This window comes from Crocodylus siamensis, chromosome 1 (genome assembly GCF_052110815.1).
Source record: "Crocodylus siamensis isolate JL-2025a chromosome 1, ASM5211081v1, whole genome shotgun sequence".
Taxonomy (NCBI): Eukaryota; Metazoa; Chordata; order Crocodylia; family Crocodylidae; genus Crocodylus; species Crocodylus siamensis.
The window spans coordinates 288,493,493-288,509,320 of NC_143395.1; the positions used below are offsets into that span (position 1 = coordinate 288,493,493).

Sequence of the window (15,828 nt, forward strand, 5' to 3'; positions counted from 1 at the left end):
TTGGTTATTAAGCACCATCAGCACTTAGTTATAAACTGAAATATCTTATTAAAAGAAAGTTATATATAACATGAGTTGTAACTAATATCAACTATATATACTTTATTAACAAATACCAACTATGTACACTTTATTAAAGGGCATTATAAAAAGCACTTCACTTAAACTGAATGCTAACCATGAGAGGGGCAATTCATGCTGGCTATTAAATGTGAGCATGTGGCATTCAGCTGTAGTTGCTGCAGACATTCTCCATCTTTTTTGGGTGAATGCTTATCTGTACACTGAGATGGCACGCTCAGCATCCGCTGAGTTGTTGGAATGGTGAAACAGCATCTGGCCAGAGCACAGAGATGTGTAAACTGGTTGCGCACAGGCACAGACACGGGCATCTGACACTCTTTGACAAAGTTCACATAAGCATCGCATTCGTTGCCATGCTCTTTCCGCCATTCCATTTAGTAGCTGAGGTTCACAACTCAGAACAAGCACCTCGTTGGGGTCCAAAATCCGAACAGCACTAAGGAAGGAGATAGCCAGTTGTCTGAACCACGGTTGCAGTGATGGGTTGTGCCTTCTAGTACTGGTTCAGCTTCACAGCTATTGTCTGGAACAGTTTGGAACAGTTCCTGACTGCTGGTTTTCACAAGGACAGCTTGACAATTTTTGCTATGCCCTATCTTTGACATAACTTATCAAATCAGCTTGTGTTCTTGGTGGATCACAGCCTGCCAGCCTTCAGACCACATCAGAAGCTCCCTGAACCAGGTGGTATTGTCAGCCAAAAACATCACTTGATTTTGAATGTCACCTCACCTTAAAAGACTGCGCAACTTAAGCATGCATTGTGTGCTGAATGCAATTTGCAGCTCTTTACTCACAAACTGCTAGTAGTACCACATATGCTTGGCAGAGTAACAGAACATGTTGAACCACAAATTCCCAGGCTCTGGTGGCAGTGGCACACTGCCATGTGAGTTCCCACTTTGACAGGCGACAAAATCTCTTGCGGCCTGGACAAGGCTTGACGACTTTCTGGAAGGAAGATGCCAGGCTACCCACATCAGGGAACTGCATGCACCAGATGTCACTTAATGAAGACAGAATGTGCATTACCGATGACATGTACTGCATTCCTCAGAGCACTTCAGAGAAAGCCTTGCACATGTACGTGGCGTTGTGGGACAGGAATACTGAGATTTTGTTAAATTCTATGCCGTAGTTGACAAATACCTTCATGAGATGTGGTAGAAAAATTGACAGATGTGAGGTCGACTGGCTCTGTTTGAAACACAGGCAGGTCCCAGTCAGTCCAGCTCTTTGGTACAATAAATTATGCAGCATGTAGTTATCTTGAGGGTTGGTGGCTTCATTAGCCACAATGGAGGAGTCGTCATACTCTGCCAGTGCAGCTTTTATGGATTGTACTTACAAAGCAATCATTGTAGGGAGACAGTCTTGATGAATCTTGTTGGCAAGTGGAAAACTGCTGGCATTTGGCATGTTTTGGTTCAGGTAATCCCTTAATTTGGGGTGATCAAGTTTTTCCAGTGGGATGTTTGTTGTCACAAAAGCTTCCACAAGGGAAAATGCCACCTCTTGCCTTGCCATACTGCTTTCCATGGACCTTTTAAGGAGTGAAGATACAATCACAAGTCACTTTTTTTTGCTCTGATCTTCAGCCTTTGCAACAGCCTTTTGCTTCATGTATGCCTTGGACTCTTAAGTGTCTCTCTATACTGGGTTTTCCTTTCCTTGACGCATCCAGAGTTATATTACAGGCAGTACAGAACAGTCTGCCTCCATCCGTGTGCAACATGCCTGCAGGGTACTATCTTACACAGTCCAGCACTGAAATGTATTTGGCTGTCTTGGAGGATTTCTTCTCAATGGGCGTGCTGAAGAATCCCCCTCAGGCTGCACCATGCTGTAGCAGCCTGCCTATGACTGCTTTAAAAGCTAACGCCAAAATCTTTTTCCTTTCCTAACTAGCCTTGAACGGTCTCTGAGACTGAATCTATGTCACAAGCTCAGTCTCTGATTTGCTCCCGTCCCCCCACTTTGATTCAGGACTGCAGGGCTTCACAGCTTGCAACTTGGTTTTTGTTTTTGTTTTAAAGTGAGCCTGCCAAAATGACAGAGTCTGCTTTTTAGTTTGTTTGTAGAGCCTGCCCAAATGTGCGGTTTCTGCAAAAATCATGTGATTGCAAATTTGGTAGATCCCTACAAATAGGTAATGTTCCCCAACTTCAGTGTTATTACCATGAGATACCCCCAAGACTGACTACTGTATCTTGGACTTCAGAAGTTCCAACTTGGACCAGCTCAATGACCTATTTAACAGGGGATGCCTGACATCTCACCAGAACTGATCTGAAGTCTCTGGTATTTTCAGAAACTGTCTGCTCCATTCCATCATGTCTGTATAGCTGTCGCAACCTGATAACATTAGCTATCGTTGTCCTGCTGTCATAGTGCACTGTTGTCACCTAGGTACACTTCCATTCAGTGCTTCTCCTTCCCATTTTCCTCAAAGACCGTTTTATGAGTCTATTACCTTCAAAAGTGGCTTCTCTACTTTATCTAGGAGCCAAAGATGAGGCATCTTGGGAGTGTGGGAAACAGAGTTCTACTTCATGTACTTTATCACAAAAGTGAAAAAGGATCTTAAGCAGAATGTAATGAAATGCTTAACAGTAAAAGTAGTATGAATAGTGTTCCACGTTCTCAGTTTTTATTTAAAAAAAAAAAAAGTCCAGGAATTTTTCAGGGTTGTCTTCAAAATGTAAAAATCAGGATGAAATCAGAATAAATAGAGGAAACGGGGGGAAAAAATGGTTTAACTCGAGGGGGAAAAATCGAGGGGCTCAGCTCCCAGCACCTGGGGCAGGGCCGAAGCTAAAACCGGTGTGGTACAGCTCTCCCCCAAGCGTAATTCCTGCAGCCCATCCTGCCTTACCTCACCCTGAGTCAGAGCCAGATGCACTGTGCCCTTATATAGTGGATGTGGCCACCCCCCCTGCCGGGCCGCCGGCCCCTCCACACAGTTCCAGCCGGAAACCGGTGCCTCAGGTAACTGACACACTGGCACTTTTAGCTTACCGACCATTTCCCACTCATGCCAGTTATCAGGGATTTGAACTGAAAAGCAGGTGTAAATCAGTAAAAACTGAGTGACAAAAAATTGGGGAATTTAGCAATGAAAATCAGTAAAAACTGAGAATGTGGAACACTAAGTGAGAGTCAGAAAAAGCAGTCTCTTTGGCCCATACCTGAGTATCTTTGGGATCCAGGAAAGACCCCAGGCATTCAGTACTGGCAAGATGCAATAAGCTTTCTCCCTTTTCTCTATGAGCCCTACAAATGCTGGTTTATATGATGGGAGCTACATTCTAAGGTACTGGAGAAGCTGACATGCTCCAGGTACCTAACTCCACAGGCACACTCCAGACCCAGAAGTTTGTCTGCGAGTCTGTTCTGGAGTCGTCCTCAATGCCCTCTCTTGGTCTCCAACAGGCTTGAGAAAGGGTGCTAAGGGTGAGCACCCACTATATCCTCCACCTTAGAGTTTCATTGTTAGGGTAAGTTGATACAGGCTGGGAAGCGTTTGTGGGCCACTTACGATTGCAAGGGACCAGAAAACTTGTGATGCCAAGAGCTATTAGGTTAGCATACTTAACCTTCCTACCTGTTCTTCACCATTTCACAATGGAGATTCTCACAGAACTTCCCTGCAATGTGTTGCATCAGCAGTCAGGGATCTTTCATAGGAGGGAGCCAAAATGTCTTAGTTCGGCTCCTAGGCACTGTTCTGAGCTAACTTCCTATGTCCAGATATAGAAACATAATGCACTTACTGTGGACATGCTGAGGAAAAGGCAGTTGTATTCTCATTTGCCTTTTTCATGGGAAAACAGTCTAAAACTGATTTTGTTGTTGCAAGTTTAGTGGATGGCAGAAGAGCGATGGCTGTTATAGACCTGGATTTTAGCAAGGTATTCCTTAGTTTAGTAATAAGAATAAGATAAGGCAATGATGCTCAACCTTTTTGGATCACAGGCCAGATGGACTGTTCCCAATCTCTTCATGGGCCAGATTCTGTAGGAGCCCCATCTGGCCAAGGGGAGGGGAGAGGGGGACAGCCTAGCCCGATGTGGCCAGGTCCCGATCCGACCCTGCTGGGGGAAGGAGTGTGCCCCAGCCACATTTCCCAACCCGTGGACCAGAAGTTGAACGCCCCTGAACTCAGGAAATGCAAGTTTGATTGCATATGTACTATATAAGAATATAGTATCTTCACATTGAGAAGAAAACGGGAACTCATATATTGCTTTCTTTACCTGATAGCTTCATAGTGCACAGTTATAAGCTGAGGTTCTGTTCTATCCCTGGGATATCTAAGGGCTCTAGCAGATGTTATGTTTATGAGATGAACCAGTTAATCATGTCTTAAATAGTAACCCAGCAATTAATGGCCCAGTAAAACCAGATATGCTAGCAAATTATTCTACAAAACGTGTAATAATTTTGTAGCTGTTTTATATTAGCTTTAACTAAATATGTGGCAGGATCTTTGGTGTGCAGCCTGATGCCAGCTATGAGGTTGGGTTCTGAGACTAGCCCTAGCAGGGTTCCAAGGCTGGGCCCACAGTCAGCTGATTTTGGGGCCTGGGCCTGGGCCTGGGCCTGCATCAGAGATGTCAAACTCGCTTCAGTGTGGCAAGGGGCACTCAGCAGCTTTCTGCTTACCAGTGCAGGAGGGTCCGAATAGAACATTTCCAGGCTCCCTCTACACTGGCAAGTAGTAATGACATAATTGGGATATGTTCCCCTGTCCCAAAATTGTGCATGTTGCCATGTATGTGAGGCATAGCAGAAGATGTGGTTCTTGGGTTTAGAGTGCAGATCCCATCACACCATTCATTAAGTAAATGCATGCTTAAATGTTGCTTACATGGATTTTAGTCATGTAAGTGAAAAACTGAGCTCCTATCTTACTCCATGTAGGAGTCATAAAACTATTAAGAAGTGAGCTCAAAAATATGTTTTCACCTAAGGCTGTGTGTTCAAGTGTAGCTGTCCAAGAGATTTTTTGCCACTTAGGCAAATTGCAGCTACATTTGGATACATAGCCTTAGGTTGGAACATGTGCGTGACCTGGAAGAGAAAGAAGGGAGGTCTGTCTTGGCTTTTAGCCCATATGTTAGTGGCTCCCTCATACAAAGTGGTTTTGAACCCAGGTTTCCCACTCAACAAAATGCTCAGGACTAGGGATGTAAATACTGATTGATTAAATTCCCCTAATGTTGTCACTTGTTCTCCAGGCAGCAGCAGTGGGCTGGGAAAGCCCCTTGTTTGCTGCTGCCGCCTGCGGCTCTGTGTGGCTGTGGTGGGGGCTCATTGCAGCTGCCTGCAGTTGGCTCCCGATCAGCCACTTAGTGCTGGCAGCAAAGGGCTGGGAAAGCCCCAGCTGCCACTGACAGCCAGGCTGAGATCCATGGAGTCCCAGCCCAGCTTTTTGCCTGTAGCAGGTGCACATGCACCTTGGGCCAGATTATGGCGAAGCCATGAAGGGCCCAATCCATCTTGTGGCATTTTGCCCTGGCCCCTTCCTTGCCATCTGCCCCAAGGTGCACATATACCCACCAGCTTCAGTGAGCTGGGCCAGTGCTCCATGGACCTCAGTTCAGCTCCTCACTCACTGCCTGCTACAAGCAGCCTGGGCTCTATGGTGGGTGGCAGGGCTTGCCTGGAGCTTGGGTTGCTTGTGGCAGGCAGCAGGGAGACTGCAAGTGGCTGCACCAGGGTCCATGGAGCCTTAGCTTGGCTCGTTGCTAGCGGTGGGTATGTGCATGCCTCCAGCGGATGACAGGAAAGGGACCAGGGCTGCAGTGCCAGAAGAAGGATTAGGACCCTTGCAGCTCCCCTACTGCTTTCTCTGTACTAGGTATTAGTCTCCCAACTCCCTGTGCCTTCTCCTTTCCTTGCTCCTCCCTTCCTCCTGCCTGCCTTGCTGCCTTCAGGGGCACTGTCTTGCTTCTCTTCTACCCTGCCCTCTTCCCTTCCCCCCCACCCCATTCCTTGCTCCCTGCTGTGTGACAAACAGTAACCGGTAAGGTATTGTACTTGATCTTACTTTTCAGATCCTACCACTTTGTAACAATGTGGCTTCCTTGAGCGGGGCATTTATAGATCCTTTCTCCTTTGTAAGCGTCGTGCCCCTAACTCTCCTACCCCTCCAACCCAACCCCACTCTGGGCTAAGTCGGCTATACCCTCGCTATGCAACTGAGTTGTGCCGTATCCCTCCCACCCCGTACAATGTAGCCACCCCTTGTCCAGGCCTCTCTATTTCCTTCTACCCATTCAACTCTGTAAATTCCCTTCTTAACATTTAGTAATAAAATTAAATAGTCCTCTTTAAATTTCAGTTTTATAGTATGTTTTCAACATGCAGTATACACAAAGTCCACTTTGCAAAATAGCTACCATAACTTGGTATTTGACTTTGCTCTTTGGTGCATGAATACAAAGAAAATAAATTATACATTTCACAATTTTGTGGAAAGAGAACTTGCTTTGATATAATACCATTATATATATTTTACCCCTTAAATAAAAACAAAACTATGGTTTTGATATGTTTTATTCAAATAGGTTTCCACCATTTTTTGATGACAACCCATTTGGCATATATCAGAAGATTCTTGCTGGCAAAATTGATTTCCCCAGACATTTGGACTTATATGTAAAGTAAGTATTTTGATTTTTTTTTTTCTAATTCCCAGTTTTTATTACAATTTTTACCTGAACATGAGGTGAATTCAAATTTAAGGCAACCGTCTAATAATTAGTTTCTGTACATGAACAACTAGAAATTTGTTATAATGTTTCGTATATAGAATTTAATTATTGGAGGGTCATCTTAAATTTGTTCCCTCTCCCTGCCCCTGCCCTGTTGGGGACCAAGAGAGTCCAGATCTCTGCTCCTTGCTGCTGCTACTCATACCAGGCCAGTACTTAAATCTAAGACAAGGCTTTGTTTCCCCATGCTGGTTGAGGTTTGTGAGAGGGGAACCTTGTCTGGGACATGAGTAAATATGGCATTATCATTCTAAATATCTCTTCAGCATTGTTTTAATGTGTCTGTGTAGGAGGATATCATATCATGCTATAACACTGTTGAAAACTGTTTTGGATTACATTTAATCTTGAATTCCAAGTGGAGGAAAAATAATTAGACTTAAATGGTAATATCTTCCTCAGTTAATTTCCTGCATATGTTGGTACACTAGATACTACTTTAGCCAGTGGCTGAAGTAGTACGTTTATCCAGCAAAGCTACTGCTCCCCCGGTGCAGTAATGTCTCTGTAAACAGCAGCTTCAGGAAGCAGAGCTACAGCTGTGCTCATCATGGGCTCTTGGGAAGAAAGCTGCTTTCTCTCCATCTCCCTGGAGGATGTATGGAGGGGTGGGGAGAACGGAGCATTGTGGTATGTGGGGGACGCATCAAAAAGTCCTAAAATGATCCATGTGCTATGTGTTGTGCTATAAAATTAAACGGGAACTTTTTTGTAATGGAGCTGTCATCTTTGTGGTGCTACAGTTATCCTAAGTGTGCTAGCTGTTATAGCAGTATAAGAGCATATATAGCACTGCAGATGTATTATGTCTAAAGCCAGACTATACTTTTCTCCATTTTGTGTACTCTGCTAGTGTTGCTAGGATTTATGTTGTTCATACTGGGTGGGTGAACAGGGCACTATCTGCCAGCTTACACTAATACCTCCACTTCCTTTTTGTCTCGCACATCATGTGAATTACATCTCTCATGAAGCTTGTCAAAAGCTCATCACAGAAAATCAGCAGATACTTCATTTCAGCATCTCAGATTAGCCAGCACCCATGGCCTGCACATCTTTGAATAACAGTTGTCTTTGAAATGCTGCTGGTGGTGCTACCACTTAACTATTGTTTCCTGTTCTCACTTTTTTTTCATATAGGCTACCTCAGGAGTGTACATGTCCAAACATATTGTCTGCAACAAATTCTGGGCATGCAACCAGAAGATAAACAGGACAGAGTCTTTATTTGTTCTTTTTTTGTCCCTGATGACAAGGTTAATGTGGTGAAAGCATTTAAAGCTGGGGCCTGTGTCAACATCTGTTTATATTCAACACTCTCAGTTGTGCAGTTATCATTGTACCATACAGAAAAGGTTGGGTGCTGTAGAAGACCTGCAGTCTTCCTGTGAGTGCAGGGTCCTCTATTCAGTCAAACTTCTTCAATAAGGAACATAGGCTACATTACACATCACAATCTTTGAATACACTTCTTTCATAGTTTTGAACATTTTCCACCAAGTTTTCAAAGGCTCTTTCTTGGCTGATCACTTTCCTCTTCCACTCCCTCTTTCCAGGGAATCCCACAGAGGACCCCATTTCTTATTTTGGAGTGATCTCATTAAGTATCATGGTTTAATTCAAGGGTGCCCATCCCACAGACCAGATCTAGCCCACAACAACATGTAATCTGGCCTGCAGGGCTCCAAACGGGTCCAGAAATTTATCGGTGGGGGGGTTGGCACCACCACTTCCCTGCTTTCAAATCACCAGACCCTGTGTGCTAGATCCAGAGCCTGATCCCTGCTCACAGGGCTGTGTGGAAGCAGTGCCAGGACTCAGGGCCCAATCTCAGTGTGGGAGGTTTGGAGAGGGCAGTTCCAGACCTCGGGACCCCATCCCAGGACATAGAGGATAGGAAGGGCCAGAACTGGGTTCCTGGGACCCAGGGCCAGTATGTAGAGAGTGGTGCCAGGCCTTTCTGACCAAATCCTTATGTGCTGGGGCCTGGGAGGGGATAGTGCAAGGCTCTTGGGATCCAATCCCAGTGCTCAAGGGTGGGAGGAGACAGCACCAGCTCCGTAGGGCCCAAATTCCATCATGCAGAGAAGAGAGATGGTATTGGGCCCCAGGGCCCAATATGGCCCGCAGATGAGCAGCATGGCACTCATCTGGCCCATGGAGCCGAAAGGTTAAGCACCACTGGTTTATTCTGTTCTCCAGGCTGACACCTCTTCATTTTGTTTTTTGTTTCCCAGCCACTTCCCTCTATGCAATCCCCTCTATTCATTTTCTTTCAACTTGTCAATATTTCTTCCCTTGCTTTCCACCACCACCTTGAACAAAACTCCTTTTTAATTCTAATCTCATTCCACTTCCTTCCATACCTGGCCGCCTTCTGTCACGGACACTTTCCTGTTGCTTGGATTCTCAGCTTCGGGATTATCTTTGAGTCTTCTCTCTCATATGTTAAGTTAGTGTCATAGGAGAACGACAATGTGTATAATAACTAATTTTCTTACTTTTCTTCTTTTTAGATACCAGAGGTTCTTGATGGTCTTGTTCTCCTGTGTTCATTATGAGAGGCTTTTTTCTGTCTTATTTTTTAAATTAGACTTTCCTGATGCTCATGAAATTCTGTAAGCTCTGTAGAAGATATGGCTCCTGAGATAAGCTGTTGATCAGACCATGTTATCCTGCCTGTCCAATTATATTCTTGCTGGTTTCTCCTCTTTGCTGAACTGTTCAAGCTTCTTGATACTGCCCATATTGCCCTTCATATATCTGCTTTTTCTCTTTATCAGTGTGCCGTTTTTCACATTGCTGTTCACTGGCACTGATTTTGTTTTCCAGTTTATCTGAGTTTTCAACAACGTCTGTATTTTATTTGTTTTCCTTCCTACCCTGGATACGTGGAATGTCTTTCTTGACTTGCCTAGATCGATCATCTCATAGTTCAACTCTCTTCTCCAAACCATTTCTGTCAAAATGTTGTAAGAAATCTCTAGATAAGAGAGAGTTCCCTATGCGTATTTTTCTTTAAAGTGGAATTAATGTGTGTACCAGCCACTTGTTCTTTGATCACTCTGCCCTTACTCTGTAGGGTTTTTTTCTTATATTGTAAATTCTTCAGATCAGAGACTGAACTTGTATATTTCAGGAAGTGGATAATATAATGATGGCTAACAGTAATAAAAATAGTTGTTCTGTTTGAACATAGCCCACCTGCACAGCTTCAGTAACAACTCAACGATGAGCTAATTCATTCCCATGCTGTGTATTTTCTGCATTTCCAATGTTGAAGCAGGTGAAGAAGGTGGCGCAACTCAATTTCCTAAGCAGCTATGAATATAAATAAAATGGTGGCTTATAATAGTGATATTAAAAATGAGTTCCACTTTTTGTTTTTAACCCAGTGTTCAGCTTACTATGTAGCCCTCTGTTTGACATTTGAATCAGTTTTCAGTCTCTTTTTCTTTTTTCCTTAGGGCAGTTTTATTTATTTGTTTGAAACAAGTCATTAGATTTCTTCCCTTCCACCTTGTTATATCCTTTGGTCTCCTCTAAGAGGATGCGCCTACCAAATGACTTTAGTTGCATTGTTGAATATAAATTGACTGGAAATCTTAAGGAAGATTAGGAAATCACTTTTTCACTTTAAATTTTTATTATTTTATTTTTGAAAATTGAATATTTTCTCGTTAAGTTTCTCTATGTAGGCTGTTCGACAAACTTATTCAATTCACACATCTTTCATACACCCTACTGATACGACTTAGAACAGCTGTGGCTCAGTCTTTATTTTGGTGGGATGTTATGATTTATTTCATGCTGACCATGCCTCCTTTATGAAAACCTGATTTTTGAAAAGTTAAATATATTCGCTGTGTTAGGTAAATATTGCTCTGACATTTATAAGTTTTTAGTGAGAAATGCCTCTTTAAAGTCCATTGAAGTCCTATGCAAGTTACCTTAAATATCATTACACTTCTTGAGCTGTGGAACAGTAAAGAAAGTTAAACCTTTTATTTTTCCCTTTGGAAATTAATGATTTTTAAATATACCTTTTTTTTTTTTTTTTTTTTTTACCCTGCTGACGTAGAAGGAAATTAACCTGTAGATAAATGTCAAATTAGTTTTTAAGATTTAGTGCAACTTACTATATACAACGAGCAAAATTATGTTTTTATATCTGTGTATATAAAAGGTAATTTCAGTTGGTGAAATCTCAGTTTGTTAGAGCAACAAAATGAAATTTTTCACTTCATTGTTTTTTCACTTTAGTAGTACCTTGTATTTAATTAACCAGGGACTTCTGAATTGTTAATCTACTGTCTTTTAAATGTAATTTGGCTTTGTGCAAAGTTCCTCAAACAATATTAATGTCTCAAACTGTACTTTTGGGGTTTTTTCAATGGAACAGAGGCATGTAAATACAAGCTCACTGTTGTTTTTAAGCAGGTGACTGGTTCTTGCAAATTTTCTGTGTGTGTTTTAACAGAGGTAGAATTTAAACTAATCTTTGACAAAAACCTGATACCAGAATATTAAATAATTTTCTGTTTAATTGTTTATTTTGTTGCATAAAATTGTGCTCTGCAGAACTGAGTTGTGTTTTAAGATTTGGAAAATCCAACAAAATACAAAGGAAGAATTCATAGAAACAGAAAATTAGAGTTGGAAGAGACTTCAAGAGGTCCTCTAGTCCCAATCTCCTCAAAGCAGGATCATCCCCAGCTAGATCATTCCAGCCATGGATTTGTCTACCCAGGTCTTAAAACCCTCTAGGGATGGAGATTCCACAACCTCTCTGCCTGTCCCAGTGGTTTACTACCCTCCTAGTGAGAGAGTTTTTCATAATATCTAACCTAAATTTCCCTTGCTGTAACTTTGCCATCTGCCACCACTGACACAAGTCTAACTTCATGCTCTTTGTAACCACCCCTCAAGTAGCTGAAGGCTACTATTAAATCCCCTCTCAGTCTTCTAGAGTGCTTGGTCTTTCTCTAATATTTCACAAATCCTTTTGTTTAGAAACTACAGTCTGTAGGGGGAATTTCATATCATTTACTCTGATGATAGGTGATCTATTTCTGTTCATGCATTGAACTCTTGAAACAGAAACTATTCTGGATTATGGAAAAAGTGAATAATTATTTGGTAAAAATAATATATTAGGTAAAAAGAAAGTGCTCCAAGATCTCAATATGCTCACAATGACTAAATAAAAGTATAAATGTTGTTGTATCGGAAAACAAAAACAAATCTTATCTTTGTTACAGAGACCTTATTAAGAAGCTACTTGTGGTTGACAGGACAAGAAGATTAGGAAATATGAAGGTTAGTATAAAATGTGTTGTCATGCAATGCAAAGTTCAACATTGGAAAAAAAAATACTACTTACAAAAACTTGTAATTCAACATTTAGCACTAAGTTTCTTTATTTTGTATATGTAGATTTTGAGACCTACATGGGTTTTTTTTATTAAGATATGGAAAATATTGGTAGTGTTTTCTGTTCTGAGAATCTTTCACTTGCTTGTACTAGCTGTATGAATGTTATAGTCAATTTTGTCTTAAACCTAGAAAAGTACCTGTGTAATTTCACTAAATTACTACTAATGTGGCTGTTGTATTTCAAAGTCTTACTTCCAGTCTGAATGCAAAAGAAGAAAGGAAGTGTGTGTATGTTGTGTCCACCCACAGTAGCAGAGTTGCCATATGGCAGTCTTTATAATTGTACTTCTTTGTCTAAAATTCTGTTACTTTGGCCAATTTTAATGTAGCATTTTTCCAGGAAAACAACTTCATCCTCTTCTCTTGTACCTAGAAGAACAGAGATCATCCTAAATTGCTAAAATATGTTAATGTTGTTAAGAATTGGAAGAATTGCATGTGCCTCTTGAGAGAGGTCCTTTCTTGGAAGTGAAGACCATCTGTGTTTTAGTTTAAATTGGTTCTCTTATGATTTTGTGGCACCCCACAGGCAAAGGAAGTGACATGAATTCATGATAGTGGTAAAATTGTAAGCAATAGATCCCAAATCCCTCATTGTTCCTTGACAACAGGATTTGGATAATGTTATGTCCGGAGGAGGTGAATGTGCAGTTTGTCTGATGGGGAGGTGTGTATTCACGTTAGAAAACACACTCTGTATGCATAATGCTAGAAAAAAACATGCGTCTGAGCCAAAAGCTTAAAGCTATTTTCTGCTCTATTCTTAGATACTAGGATGAACTTCATCTTTCTGTACGTGGTTTCTGGATTTTTGTAGTAATTTTGCTGGAAACAATACAAACTTTTATCCCAAGATGGAATACAAAAATACTTCAGGGTAGACTGGCTTAGAAGTATGGGTAACAGGGAGAAAATAACAGATATCTTTTTAACAGCACTGTATGTAGAAAGAATCACAGTGTAGACTATACTAATCATTAAATTAAGTTTTATAAAAAATATTTTATGAATTAATGTTCCTTGAATTCCCTCTTACAATATTTTGTCTTACTAATTTAAATCTTGTAATAATGAAACAAATGGCTTATTTTCAGTTGGGCAACTTTGTCACCCTTATGTTGACTAGTATTTTAGTTGGCAAGTGGTCTTAAAGATTTCACTTCGAAGGTATTTGTCAACATTTGTTCACCAGAGCGCCCCAAGGGATGACTAGATCAAACAGTCACAAACTCCTGCAAGACCATTTCAGGCTGGACATAAGGAAGAATTTCTTTACTGTCCGAGCCCCCAAGGTCTGGAACAGCCTGCCGTCGGAGGTGGTTCAAGCACCTACATTGAACACCTTTGAGAGTAAATTGGATGCTTATCTTGCTGGGATCCTATGACCCCAGCTGACTTCCTGCCCTTTGGGCAGGGGGCTGGACTCGATGATCTCCCGAGGTCCCTTCCAGCCCTGATGTCTGTGAAATCTATGAAATTAGAATAGCAGATTTGTGCTACATGTTTTGTTTTTGGGTTTTTGTTGTTGTTTTTTTTTACTGAAAATGTGAAAGAAACAGATTATTAAAGTCTTATAAATCTGATATAGGTATACAAATATCAGCCTCCTTTGAAATATTCAGGTAATTCCTTGTTCACATCAGGCCTGACATTTATTTGGCTCTATCTTCCATTTGTATTAATGGCACTGAAGTATGAAGTTCGTAAAGAACAGATTCCACTGGTATTTTGTGGCTTTTAATCACAAAAAACATATGGGTTGGCTTATGAATTAAACTATAATTTGAATGTTTAATAGTATAGTTTCTTTTTTCCCTCTTAAGAATTGCTGCACATGATAGTTGATTATTTTAAAATAATAAAAAGTTACATTTATACTTTAAACGTATGAGGTTGCTGTAGCAAGTAGCTGTTTTTGGCATATTTAAAGGTAAGCAACTTCACCTGTTAAAAAAAAAATAATGATTTGGGAGAGCACTGACTGAAATAAAAATATAGCATTGAAAATCTAATATTAAAATGTATTAAAACTATTTTGAATTCTGACTAGCAATATATTGTGCAGCTTTGTATTGTAATCCTTATGCATTAATGTAAAAGACTCCTTTCAGCTTGCCAACGTACATTCTGCTCAAAGTAGGATTTCTTTGAGTAACAGCATTTTGGGGGTCTACATGGGTACTCTGCACTTGTGCAAATTCCTGTTGGACTACGTGAAGGCCAACGTGTTTGCAACCCTCCTCTGTTTCCCTTTTTGTATATTTGGCAGCCAAATTAAACCTGAGGAGTATCTAACCTGCTGCTGCTTGGTATTTGCTAAAGCCTTTTATGGCTTTTCTACAAACTTCAGAATGCCCTTGTTGTTGATTTATGTCTTTATCTTTTTATCTATCCATCTGGAACTAAGTATAGTGGTGAGCCTTACTTCTGTGACATATTAGACTTAAAGCTTGCAGGGGCTAGTCCTGTCAAAAGGTAGACTCCATTGATGACAGTCTTGCCCATAAGAGAAGAGATGTTCTAGTAAAGAGTGACATGCAAACTGAACATAAGTCATTGTGCTAAAAACTCTGTATGCTGGAACAGTCCTTGAAAGCCTCATCCTATCCTGAGGAGACTAACTGAAGGATTTTCCTAGCAGATAAGTTAGTATCATTTGAATGTTCTGTGCAGAAGAATAGCACTCACAAAAGACAGTCCTGGCACAGATGCCCTCAGTCCCTTCTATAGCATCAAAACTCCCATGTCAGAATCAACCGCCAAGAGAGGCCACTCCAGCATACAGGCAGAAACTTCAGAAAGAGTTGAATGTCCTCACCTAGGGACAGATAGTGTGAAGCATTGTTGGATGTAACTCAACCTTGTTTGATTTGAGGGCTGATCTTATGGCACACAGTCCCTCCAGGCTGCAGGCCCAACTCTGGCAGTGCATCCATTGATAACTATTCCCATCACAGTCATAAGCCAAGAGAGAACCAGGGTAGTCATTTGTGCTGAAGTCCCTGACGATATCCTTAGGTACAATGGTGCCATTAGAGCTCAGGACATTAGTTACAGAGAAGAAAGTTAAATAAATATACTAACCAAATTACTGCTCTTGAGAAGAAATGCCAACAATTTAGTTTCAGTTTATGTATTCAATAAAAAGGTGATTTAGTATAAAAATGGCCATTTTCTCCAAAGAATAGGCATTTTTGCATTTAGAATAAAACAAAGAAAAAATTGAAAAGTGCATATTTAAAAACACTGTATTTAAAAGACCATTTTAAGGGCAGTTCTAAACCAGAAAACAAATCAGCCCTCTGGTTTCTTCCTCCTAATGGAAAACGATGGCCATCTGTTGAAGTGCATTAGCAAAACTACAGTGATGTACATGACATGTGTTGTGGTATTCAGAAAAAAGCAATCTCTTTTATCCAAAAAGGCATGAGAATGCCTAGCACGACATCTAATAGTAATAACAAAAAGTGGTATGCTATAGTCATAAAGAAATGCTTTTAACTTAATAATTTAAGCCATGTTTGGCATC

The 15,828-nt window shown here is 41.0% G+C and overlaps 1 protein-coding gene across 2 annotated transcripts in view; it reads left to right on the forward strand.

Moving 5' to 3' along the window:
* Positions 1 to 15,828, forward strand: part of PRKX (protein kinase cAMP-dependent X-linked catalytic subunit) — an 84,480-nt gene that overhangs the window by 57,423 nt on the left and 11,229 nt on the right. For both annotated transcript variants that reach the window (XM_090064096.1, XM_090064088.1), the window contains 2 exons: positions 6,657 to 6,752; positions 12,125 to 12,182. In XM_090064096.1, coding sequence (XP_089920222.1) covers positions 6,657 to 6,752; positions 12,125 to 12,182 — 154 coding nt within the window. The remainder of the gene's footprint in view (positions 1 to 6,656; positions 6,753 to 12,124; positions 12,183 to 15,828) is intronic.